Source organism: Symphalangus syndactylus, chromosome 18, assembly GCF_028878055.3.
Source record: "Symphalangus syndactylus isolate Jambi chromosome 18, NHGRI_mSymSyn1-v2.1_pri, whole genome shotgun sequence".
Classification (NCBI taxonomy): Eukaryota; Metazoa; Chordata; class Mammalia; order Primates; family Hylobatidae; genus Symphalangus; species Symphalangus syndactylus.
The window spans coordinates 108,676,221-108,687,784 of NC_072440.2; the positions used below are offsets into that span (position 1 = coordinate 108,676,221).

General features: G+C 45.5%; 1 protein-coding gene across 3 annotated transcripts; it reads right to left on the reverse strand.

Annotated features, from left to right (window-relative positions):
- Nucleotides 1-5,576: 5,576 nt before the first annotated feature.
- Nucleotides 5,577-11,502, reverse strand: RPS7 (ribosomal protein S7). Of its 3 annotated transcripts, none has more exons than XM_055252873.2 (7): nucleotides 11,350-11,502; nucleotides 11,008-11,100; nucleotides 10,804-10,875; nucleotides 10,055-10,198; nucleotides 8,948-9,012; nucleotides 6,262-6,412; nucleotides 5,577-5,691 (listed from the first exon to the last, which is right to left on the reverse strand). In XM_055252873.2, exons 2-7 carry the CDS (start codon nucleotides 11,080-11,082, stop codon nucleotides 5,614-5,616), a joined length of 585 nt encoding a protein of 194 aa, XP_055108848.1. In that variant the 5' UTR covers nucleotides 11,083-11,100; nucleotides 11,350-11,502; the 3' UTR covers nucleotides 5,577-5,613. The 3 variants fall into 3 exon arrangements, with proteins under 3 accessions (XP_055108848.1, XP_063478921.1, XP_063478922.1); XM_063622851.1 differs by having other exon boundaries at nucleotides 11,252-11,381; XM_063622852.1 differs by having other exon boundaries at nucleotides 11,202-11,356.
- Nucleotides 11,503-11,564: the final 62 nt, after the last annotated feature.

Consider the following 11,564-nt stretch of genomic DNA (forward strand, 5'->3'; position numbering starts at 1 on the left):
CCAAAATGATATAACCCCAACTCAACTCCAGTTTGCTCTCCCCACCCCTCGGGCTCAGGGACATTTGACAATGTGTGGGAAACATTTTTAGTTGTCACAACTGGGGACATGGTACTGGCTTCTAGTGGGAGAGGCCAGGGATGCTGCTAAACATCCTACAATGCATGAGATGGCCCCACAGCACAGAGCTCTCCAGCCCTAAAAGCTAACAGTGCCGAGGTGGGGAAACCCTCAATGGGATGCAAAGATGCCTGGGCCGCATCGGCACCACTCAGCAGGAGGCTGTGACGGAGGAACCAGACAGCAGTCTTCACTCATTGTGCTTATTTTATTTATTTATTTATTTTTGAGACGGAGTCTCGCTCTGTCACCCAGGCTGGAGTGCAGTGGCGCGATCTCGGCTCACTGCAAGCTCCGCCTCCTGGGTTTACGTCATTCTCCTGCCTCAGCCTCCCAAGTAGCTGGGACTACAGGCACCCGCCACCACGCCCGGCTAATTTTTTGTATTTTTAGTAGAGACGGGGTTTCACCGTGTTAGCCAGGATGGTCTCTATCTCCTGACCTCGTGATCCACCCGCCTCGGCCTCCCAAAGTGCTGGGATCACAGCGCCCGGCCCATTGTGCTTAATATTTTATTTGTGCTAATTTTATAAAAATATATGACCACAGAACTCAATGCTAAGGCCTCTCCAGCCGGATCTTTATTGGCCTCATGGTGAATCTGCCTCTATTGTCTGAAGTGGGGTGCATAGCACAGTGTCCCAGGTCAGGCCCATCACATCACGTCCTTTGGGCAGCTATCCCCTCTGCCTGTGCAGGACGCAAACTGGGGTGAAGAGAACAGAACCGTGTGTAGAACCCGGTGCCAGCTAGGATCATTCACGACCACTCATTAATGGAGGCCTCACAGCTACCCTCAGAGCAAGGAGTTGTCACCCCCGTTTCAGAGTTCAAGAATGAGAGACCTTGCCCAAGATCACGGTTCACAAAGAACGTGCCAGTCAGAGTCTGGGCCGGGCGCACTAAAGCTGCACTTGTCACAGAGCAAGTCAGCAAGGCCCACAGGACCCCCCAAGACCCAACTGCCCAGCTTCTGTTTCAGAGCTGACGCGGGTGTTTTCCATTTGTTTTTGTGTTCCTGAAACATTAAGGGCTTTATAAAAAAAAAAAATGCCAATAAGCTGATAATTACTCTGTTACATAAAAAAGTGATCATTTAACTTCCTATTTCAAGTACACTCTATTGGAAGCACAGTTGGGCTATAAACCGTGTTCACACCTGCACTGGGAACAGAAGGGCCAGGAGGCCTTCCCCCTCCTTTTTCCTCTCCTGCCCGCAGCTTTTTCTTGAAAGTGTTTAAGTCGTGGCTGCTGGGAACAGCCTTTTGCCTCGTGAACCCTGACCCTCTCATGGAGCGGGTCCACGCCACGGGGCCAGGAAAAGACTCTGGCACAAATCCCAAATAGTATTTACATTTCTCAGAGATAACTCAGGAATCTGGACGGCAGGAGCCGGATGAAAAGCCTGCTTGTCTCTGGATGGGAATTCTCACTGGGGTCACACAGTGCGTGCTGCCAAATCTCTGGGACATTGTCCATGAGGACATTAACGGCAGCCACCTCTCCCCGTCCTTGAGTTCCCTGACAGAGTGGAGCCCCGCTGGCCTCCCGCCTCAGCAGTGTGCGGTTGGGCCTCCGTCTTCTCCCCGGCGCTTCCCTCTGACCGTGCCAGTCCGGCAGCGCACAGCTGTCCAGGAGCACAGGCATGAGATCCAGGAGCACAGGCATGAGATCAGGAGCACAAACGTGAGATCCAGGAGCACAGCCTCCCTGCCTGGGCGCATGAGGGCGGGGCCCCACCGCTGTATCATCAGAGACTATTAGGGATTCAACTATCAGAGGTCCTCAAACCTGAGCTTGCATCAGAATCGACTGGAAAACTTCTTAAAACACATGGCTGGGCCCCACCCTAAAGCTGCTGATGTGATACGCTGCTGGTGGGACCTCAGTGTTCTTGTTTTTAAAACTTTCCAAGCGTTGGAAACCACTGCCTACCTCCCAGGGTCCTTGTAAGGATTTGAGCTAATCCTTCAAGAGTCTACCCCGGTGTCTGACCCACATGGACCGACACTCAGTGAAGACATAGGAGCTGTCCTGGTGTCCCCAAACACCATCCTACTCACCCCCAACTGTCTGCCACACTAGACGCTCCTGCTCCAGCACAGGCCTTAAAACTGAAAATCAAGTTAACCCCAGGCCAGGCATGCTGGCTCATGCCTGTAATTCCAGCACTTTGGGAGGCCAAGGAGGGAGGCTCACTTGAACCCAGGAGTTCAAAATCAGCCTGGGCAACCTAGCAACACCCCCATCTTTACAAAAAAAAAATTTTTTTTTAATTAGCTGGGTGTGCGCCTGTAGTAGCAGCTACTCAGGAGGCCGAGGCGGGCGGATCACGAGGTCAGGAGATCGAGACCACGGTGAAACCCCGTCTCTACTAAAAATACAAAAAATTAGCCGGGCGTGGTGGCGGGCGCCTGTAGTCCCAGCTACTCGGAGAGGCTGAGGCAGGAGAATGGCGTGAACTCGGGAGGCAGAGCTTGCAGTGAGCCGAGATCGCGCCACTGCACTCCAGCCTGGGTGACAGAGCCAGACTCCATCTCAAAAAAAAAAAAAGATGCTGTACTAAAACTGTGTGACTTTGTGTACCTTCACTGGTTCCTTTACTATGTTGTATGAATCACGGAGAAAAGGCTGCATTAACTAGAAGGGAAAAGGATTTTTTAAAACCACCATTACTTTCCATAGCAAATGCACACATTCATGCCTGCAGGTTTACCGTCTAATCTTTGTTTAACAAAATCATGAAAAAGTTTGTATTTACCTTTCAAAAATACTTGATATATTTAAGCTTCCTTGACAAAAAAAGATATACTTAAGCTTACTTGACAAAGTTTACCGATGAAAATTGTGCGTGTTTAGCACACTGGGCCCCCAACTCTTCTATTGTGCACTCCAAGTAAAATTTTTGAGCACCCCCAATGCGTAGCTAATACAGAATGCACCACAGTACTAATAGGTTATGTAGGTTATAAAAACACAGAGGTTTTAAATGAGTAACAATAGTAATGATATCTAAGTCTTTTTGTTCACCAAGGTATTAATTTTAGTGAAAGCAATGATTGTTATACTTTGATGTAACAATTTAAAATCTAGTTTTAAGTTTGGCACTTGATTTTAATAATTATCACAGCTAAAAGGTTCCTAAATGATATGTTTAGAATTTGCTTCAAAAATCTCCAGCAAAAAAAGGGTAAGAATAGATTAAACAAGATTAGCAACGTATCAGTACTTGCTCAAGCTGGGTGATGGGACAGAGGCCCACTACTGATTCTGTTATACTTTTGAGTATGATACAAAACTTCCATTACGAGGGTTTTTTTTTTTTAAGACCCCTTACAAAGACAGATGCGGACAGAAGCCTATCTTTGGCTATGCTTCCCATCTGGCAAATGAGAAGTTTTTGTTGAAAAAATCAACCAAAACTTTCCATCTTTCTTGGTATTCTGCTCATCTTTGTTCTTGCCAAGTAATCAGAAGGGATTATTAACAAATAGATTCAAAGCCAACTGAGACTCTTCATAAGCATCTTAAATAGGTAAGAATATTTCTGAGTTTTTATGTTATTGATACCTTACAGGTCAACGTAGCTTTCCCCTAAAAGGGAAGCCTTTCCCAATGGACATCTTAATATAAGCTCATTCTTTATACTAATTTCAAAAAACAATTGTTTTCTCACATAATGTTAAAGTTTCTTCTTTTCCTGGAGATGCGTTTTTTAATGTCTACCAGGTATGCTACTGATAGCCACTGGCATCATAGGAAAATCAAGAAATTCAGAACTTTTTTTTTTTTGATACAGAGTCTCGCTCTTATCGCCCATGCTGGAGTGCAGTGGCGACATCTTGGCTCACTGCAAACTCCACCTCCTGGGCTCAAGCAATTCTCCTCCTCAGCCTCCCCAGTAATTTTTGTATTTTTAATAGAGACGGGGTTTTACCATGTTGGCCAGGCTGGTCTCGAACTCCTGACCTCAGCTGATGTGCCTGCCTCGGCCTCCCCAAGTGCTGGGATTACAGGGATGAGTGAACCACCACGCCCGGCCCATAACATTTTTTAAAAGGAAAATGCATAACATTCTAGGACAGCCTGTGTAAATCTTGTTTCCCAAACCAGTGAATCTGCGAATTCCAATACACTAAATGTTTGAGATGACAGAGATGAAGCCTCCCAAAAAGCCACTAAACACAGATCGCCAGGGAATGTGGGGATGGGGGGAGAAGGGTGCTTCGTGCTGGAGAAGAGTGAGAATAGGTTTGCAGCACCCTGGGCCTAAGTGAATACCTCATTCCAGAGAAACCAGGGCGACCCCAACAGGGACAGCGCAAAGACAGCAGAAATGGGGAAGGGACCCATGGACTACTGAGGATAAAGGGCCAGCCTCGGTAACTGACTGCTTAACAGGCATCTCCCTCACTACCCACTCATCTACAAAGGCGTCAGCCAAGTATGATCAAGAGCACTTGCCAAAGCTTTGAAAACATCCTGTGTGCCTGCACCGCCACGTGAATTCGGCCTGGACAACAGCCTCAGGAGCCTGACAGTTCTACTCCTAAGAGGCCTGACCCTCATCTGCAAAATGGGAAAATACTATTGTGTCGCTTCAGAGGCTTCCTGGAATGAGTCTACCTGTGGGAATAATTTGATGTAAAACATGTTATCTGGGGGGTTGTTCACTGATTGTATCTTCACCCTATAGAAGCAGGAAGGTAAATTTTGCAAGGTCATTTTAAGGCTTATCAATACCTGAAAGCAATCTGGCACAAAGCCAAAACTGAGGAAATAATTCTCTAGTAAGACATCTGCTCCACTCTACAAAGACCTGGTCCAACTAGTCACCTGACACCACACCAGGGTCTTCACTTCAGAGCTTTCATTTCACCCAGGGCCTTCGTTTGATGAACTGGAAAACTAAGGAAGTGGGGAATTGGAATACCCAAGTTTACACACCACTTAGCATCTACTAAAATCTATTAATCAGACTCTGACATTTAACTTGTGAAAGTCCATTTAACACCTAACATGAATTTATGTATAAAAAAATTCAACAAATCTGACGGAATGAGAAGTGGAGGTGTTGGTTTAATGGGTAATTTCAGTTCTACAACATGAATAAAAAAGTTCCAGAGTTCTGCTTCCCAACTTTGTAGATATACTTAAGGCTACTGAGCTGTAAAGTTAAAAATGGGTAATATGGTAAATTTCACGTATATCACAATAAAAAAATACCTGGTATATTTTTAGTTTGAACCATGCAAAAGTGCCAATATTCAGTTATTTCTGCAGCATCATGTGATGACATCTGGACCCCTGAATACAAGCAGAACCTCACAGGCATCAAGCTTTCTGGCACAGACACCCCTCCTGGTGAAATCCTCTGGCCCACAGGACGCCACTGATAATGAAGACAGCTGCATATCCGTGAGTTTGGAATTTTGAAAAACATAACTGAAACAGTGTACTGTGAATATATATTTTTTATTTAGTCATTTTTGTTTACAACTGAAACTCTGGGAATTCAAAATTAACATCCTTGCCCGTGAGCTTCTTATAGACACCAGAAAAAGTTTCAACCTACAAGAAAAGAAGGAATTCATCACAAAACTTCGAAATACACACTCAGCTTAAAACCTAATAGCTTCGTGAAATTACTTGGTGCCCTGTATGGTTTTTCTCCTCAGCAACTAAGTACTGAGAAGATAAGGCGCACACACAACATGTCCGCAGCAGTCTTGTGACCGGGGACAAGCTCCTCTCCAATGTTGTGGGACAGGACTGTACATCACGGCACCGGGGAAGCCATCAGGGGACCCCAGCAGTCACCCACATGGTTATGTCCTCCCAAGACACTGATGCCATCACCACCCACCCCTAACTCACCAAGAATATACAGCCTAACTAAAAGTCAGACCACAGAATGAGTCTACTTCCAAAAGGTTCAGAGAATTTCAAGTGTTCAATTCTTGAAACATCTCCATTTAACACCTGACACATAATCCAAAGGGGAGCGGGCTGAAGTGCAGGTAAAAGAACTAGTCCTGAGTTTACTATCGTCATTGCTATGGTGGCGCATGGAGACTGGTTACACTAAAATCCACTCTCACTGTGGCTGAACTTGTCCATGATAAAATGTTGACCTATTACCTTGTGTTCCACATTGTTCTGCTGTGCTTTGTCCAAATGAACCTTTATGAGCCGGCTGCCATCTAGTTTGACGCGGATTCTCTTGCCCACAATTTCGCTTGGGAAGACCAAGTCCTCAAGGATGGCATCGTGCACAGCTGTCAGAGTACGGCTAAAAGAATAGTTAAAAAGGTAAGCAACCTAGCAACGCCTGCCCTCTGGTGAACTCCAGAGGGCACCTCTTTAAGTCAAAATGAAAATGCAAATCCCAGGTTCCTGAAGTCAAATTAACACTCATTTTCAAATAAGCTTGCTATATTTCACATACCAAACTAAAGCGTACCTAGAATAGGGTAATAGAGTAATAGCTTTTACCTACCTAGAATAGGGTAATAGCTTATTTATTTCAAAAGCTCAGTCAATTTTAAATGTTACTCTGGGGTAAACTGCAAACTCACCAAGGCAATGAGTGACCATCTCTAGAGAATGTGAGATTAGTGAGGACTCTTACACATCTTTTTTCACTTGCATCATTTCTCAACTAAATCACTACAACAACGTTTAATACTCTTGCTCATCTCCAAAACCACCCCCCTTCCAATGTCGAGATGATCTTTCTAAAAAACTGATATGATCACATAATTTACTTATAAAAGACCTTCAAGAGCTCTCCTAGACCTCCCAGATATCATCCAAACTCCTTGTTCTCTAAGATCAAATGAGGCAATCTTCCACCCCAAGGCACTGTTCTATCACCAGCTCTAGGATAGCTGCCCCTCCCCACACATGTGGGTCTTTGATTTCCAACCCATCAGTGTCACAAAAACTGCCAGTGCAATCTTGCTCCTCTCATCTGAATATCACTAGCAAGTTCAAAACCTACCTACCTGCCACCTAACAAATGAGAAGTTTCAATTAACTGCAAGCTTTTGGGGCAGCTACCACGTACCACAAGACATCAGGATTAAGTCAAGAAATGGTTCTTTGTTTCAGCATTTACGGAGCTGCCTTACATATGGTCATCTGTCTAGGTCTCACCCCACGGTAGCTAACAATAACACTACAGTCTACTCACTTGGATTTCCTATCTGGCAGCGCCCATATACACAGTTAACATCTTCTGGTGGCTCTCAATTTTACTGCCAACATCTTAATATGCCACAGCCACAAAGGGCAAAAGCCTGAAGAAAGTCCATTTCCCAAAACCCTCATCACCTTTCAGAAAGCAAATCAAGACAAATGCATTATTCATTGCGACTCATTAAGCATATTCTTACAATACTAGGAAAGCACCCAAATACGGAAATTAGATTCCAATGTCATCTATAATCTTTTAAAATGGAGAGCAATGGCACCACAACTCAATCATCACAAACCACAGGGACTGCAGCGCTTCAGAGGAAAAACCCTGCTATACCCAAAAACTATCCATTTCAGCATTTCACCTGAGTTAGATAGATAGCTCTACTGAATAGGGAAGATAAATCTGAAAGCAGGAAGCCAGATTGGAAAAGTGATAGAATCACTATGACCTACCAGCTAGGCTTAGTGTGAAGGGGGGAAGGCTTTCAATGTACAAACTAACTAGGTCCCACCAGAAACACTGTGAAGCCACTGTCTGAGAAAATTTGGAAAACAGAGGTTTGTACTGAGGGGAACTAAAGCTATGGGTTTGAGGGACAGTCCTTTTGCTGTGTAGAAAGCACAGGGACTGTTCTTATTTCCTAACTCAGGTTCTCAGAACTGAGTTTCCAAAACCCTCTTCAAGTGCCATGATTTAGGGAAAAAAAAAAAATCCTAAGTTCTTATGCCACTCTGCCTATAAAAGTTTTTCAAAGTACTAAGCCACAGAATTCAAGTTCTAGAAAACCTGGCACCTACCTTTCCACATACCACAGTTCGATACAATAACACATTATACTAGATTCCCACACTATTTTCTAGCAGTTTTCAGAACAAGACTGAGTTTAAAAAAAATTCTTAGCATTACTAGTATTAGCTGCAATGAGCAAGTTATCCCAGCCTTAGATCAGTTTTCTCATCCACTGAGGATAACAATACAAATTATACATGTTATAGGGTACAGGCATAACTAGAATTTTTTTTTTCTTAAACTCATCCCTAGGGAAAAGTCCACAGGGATTTAATAATTCTCATTTGTAAAACAACATACTAATCAGAGACTAACAAAATACCAAAATATCTAGTTCAAGAAGACAACTACCAATATTTGAGTTTATGCGATAACCTGTAAGTCAATCAAGTTCATGAATCATTTCCCATCAGCATCTTCAACTGCAGTGATTTTAACCTGTAATGTTATCACCAAAATCCTACATTTTTTTTTAACTCCAACCCACAGCAAAAATAAACATACAAGATAAATCCAAGCCCACGTCAACTATGTCTAGCATGCTATATCACTTTTCCTTCTCATCATTCCTAGCCTGTGCACAAATAATCGGAGGAAATCATCTCATCTTGTGACAGCACTGACCTAATAGACACACAATGGCTACTTGAATACATGTATGTTTTACATCTAGAATTCTAAAACATATCATGTGCAACTATACAGGAAACCATTTAAATGCTGCTGCTCAAAAAATCTCACTTGAACATCTGTTTTCATAAACTACAACTTACACAAATTAAGAGTTGTTAATAAGAGGGGTACACGCACTTCTGAAACTACTAAAATACTCACCTCCTGGGACGTTTTTGCTTATTTTTTGTACGGCTTTTTCGAGTTGGCTTAGGCAGAATTCTCCTCTGTAAGGTAAAAATTAACATGCAACAAAATGAAAAAAGACCTTAAATTGACAAAAAGCTCTATCATACTGCTTTAAAAGCAAGGGTAAGTTCAAAGTTCGAGAAGGCTAAACAACTTAGACCAACAATTGACTGAGGGAACCCTTCTATGGAGTTATTTCCTGATTCTTGAATAACTCATTCAGAATCCACAGCCTCTACTAATACGCCAGTGGGAAAAAATCTCCCAGATACGCCTTTCCCCATGCCTATGACCCAGAATACTACTTTTATCCTGGAACTTCATTCCCCAGACTTCAGTTCGCACCAATCCCCGATCCGAACTGTAACAGGTTTCTTTTTTTTTTTTTTTGAGATGGAGTCTCGCTCTGTCGCCCAGGCTGAAGTTCAGTGGGCTATCTCGGCTCACTGCAAGCTCCGCCTTGCTGGTTCAGGCCATTCTACAGCCTCAGCCTCCCGAGTAGCTGGGACTACAGGCGCGTGCCACCACACCCGGCTAATTTTTGGTATTTTTTCGTAGAGGCAGGTTTTCACAGTGTTAGCCAGGATGGTGTCAATTTCCTGACCTCGTGATCCGCCTGCCTCAGCCTCCCAACGTGCTGGGATTACAGGCATGAGCCACCGTGCCCGGCTTGTAACAGATTTCTTAGTTTGATCATCTCTGTAAGCAACCCACTAGACTTGTGGAAATTTAAATATGCGAAATCATTTTCATAATTCAAAACAGCAGTCTGTCACTTTACAGATTTGTTTCAACTCCTAAAGAGTGTACTTTGTCTTTCTTTTTAAAATTTATTTTTCTATTTTTTGTAGACAGGGTCTAACCATGTTGCCCAGGCTGGTCTCTAAAGTGATCCACCCGCCTCCACCTCCCGTGCTGGGATTACAGGCCTAAGCCACCGCGTTCCGCCTGTACTTTATCTTTCTACCCAATTGGATTCATAAAAGGATTGTTTTCATGATTCCAACTATTAATTCAGTCTAACTACAAGCAATTTTAGCAAAATTCACCAACAGAAACGTGCTGCAACAGAACAGATACCTGAGCGATAAAGACGACATGCTTCCCACTGAACTTTTTCTCCAATTCGCGTACTAGCCGGACTTGGATTTTCTGGAAAGATTTCAGTTGAGGAACGGGAACAAAGATTATGATAGCTTTCCGACCACCACCAACTTCAATTTCCTAAAGAAAAAAACAAAAATCCACTTTGTTAACTGCTTCAGAAAGTGAAAGTAAACGTTGTGGTCAAATTAGAGGATAAGATCTTATCACTAACACCGTAGCTGCATTACAAACGAATACTAGTTTTGAGTTAATGATAAATGCACCCTTCGGAGATGCTCTCATCTCTCTCCAACCTTCACATTTCCTTATTCCAGGAAGGGAGACTGTCCAGGCCAGGAGGCCAATCACTGCCACTTCTGCACCCCCGCCTGCGGCAACTCCGGGCTAAGTGTAAAAAGTCTCATCCTGGGCTCCCCACAGCTCTTTGCTGTATCTATAACTAAGTAAGGGCAAATAAGGTCCGAAACCGGCCCAGGCCCTCCCTACTCCACGTCTCTCCACCGCCCGCACGTGGACAGCTTAAGCTGCAGGGTACCTGCAACCCCACTCCCTGCACCTGGGCGGCATCACTCCCAAACAACACGGCCGAACCTGGGTTCAGGTTAGGCGGCCAGGCGGCAAGTCATCATCAACCGTAACCCAGGTCATCTAACAACCCTCCCAGGCACTGCGCGGGGAGACGCGCCGCAACCTCCCTCCCAGCCGAGGGAGCGCCAGCTTACCTTGGCTGCCGTAATATTCAGCTCCCTGAGCTGAGCCTTGAGGTCCGAGTTCATCTCCAGCTCCAGAAGAGCCTAAGAAGCAACGAACAGCAGGGCCGACCCTCAGCGCGCGTCCGAGCATCCCGGGTCCAGCACACCCGCGGCCGCCTTCCCTCCCGAGCGGGGCGCCTCCCCCCATCCCAGATCCCAGGGAAACCCTCTCACCTGGGAGATGCCGGACTCGAACTCGTCCGGCTTCTCGCCATTGGGCTTCACGATCTTGGCGCTCGAACTGAACATGGCCTTCTCCTGGGAGAACTAAAGGCACAGCGGTCAGCGCTACGCGGCCGGAGCTGCAGCCGCCGCCGGCTCGCCCTCCCGCCCGCACCCCCAGGCCAGGCCCCGCTCGCCCCGCAGACCCGCAGAAGCCATCGGAGGGCACAGGGCGGGTAATCGGTTGTATCCCCACCAGGTGAGCAAGGCCCGCCGCTCCAGCGCCTGACTCCAAAAAGCGTTTTCCTCAACCCAAGAAAAAAAGTTCCGTCCGAGAGCAAGCCGCCAACCTACCTTGCCGAGCGCCGGCTTAGGAAGAGACCCAAATCTCGCGAGAGCACGTCAAAATCCGGCGGCCGAAGGGAAGAGGCGGAAACAGCGCAAGGAGGAGGGCGGAAACCGGAACATCACCGAGAAGCGGTAGGAGGCTAGAGAGTCCCAGGAAGCGGCTCTGGGGACGAGTGTCTTGGTAACGCTTTTCCGCCCTAGGATTCGTACTTTGGTGCCGT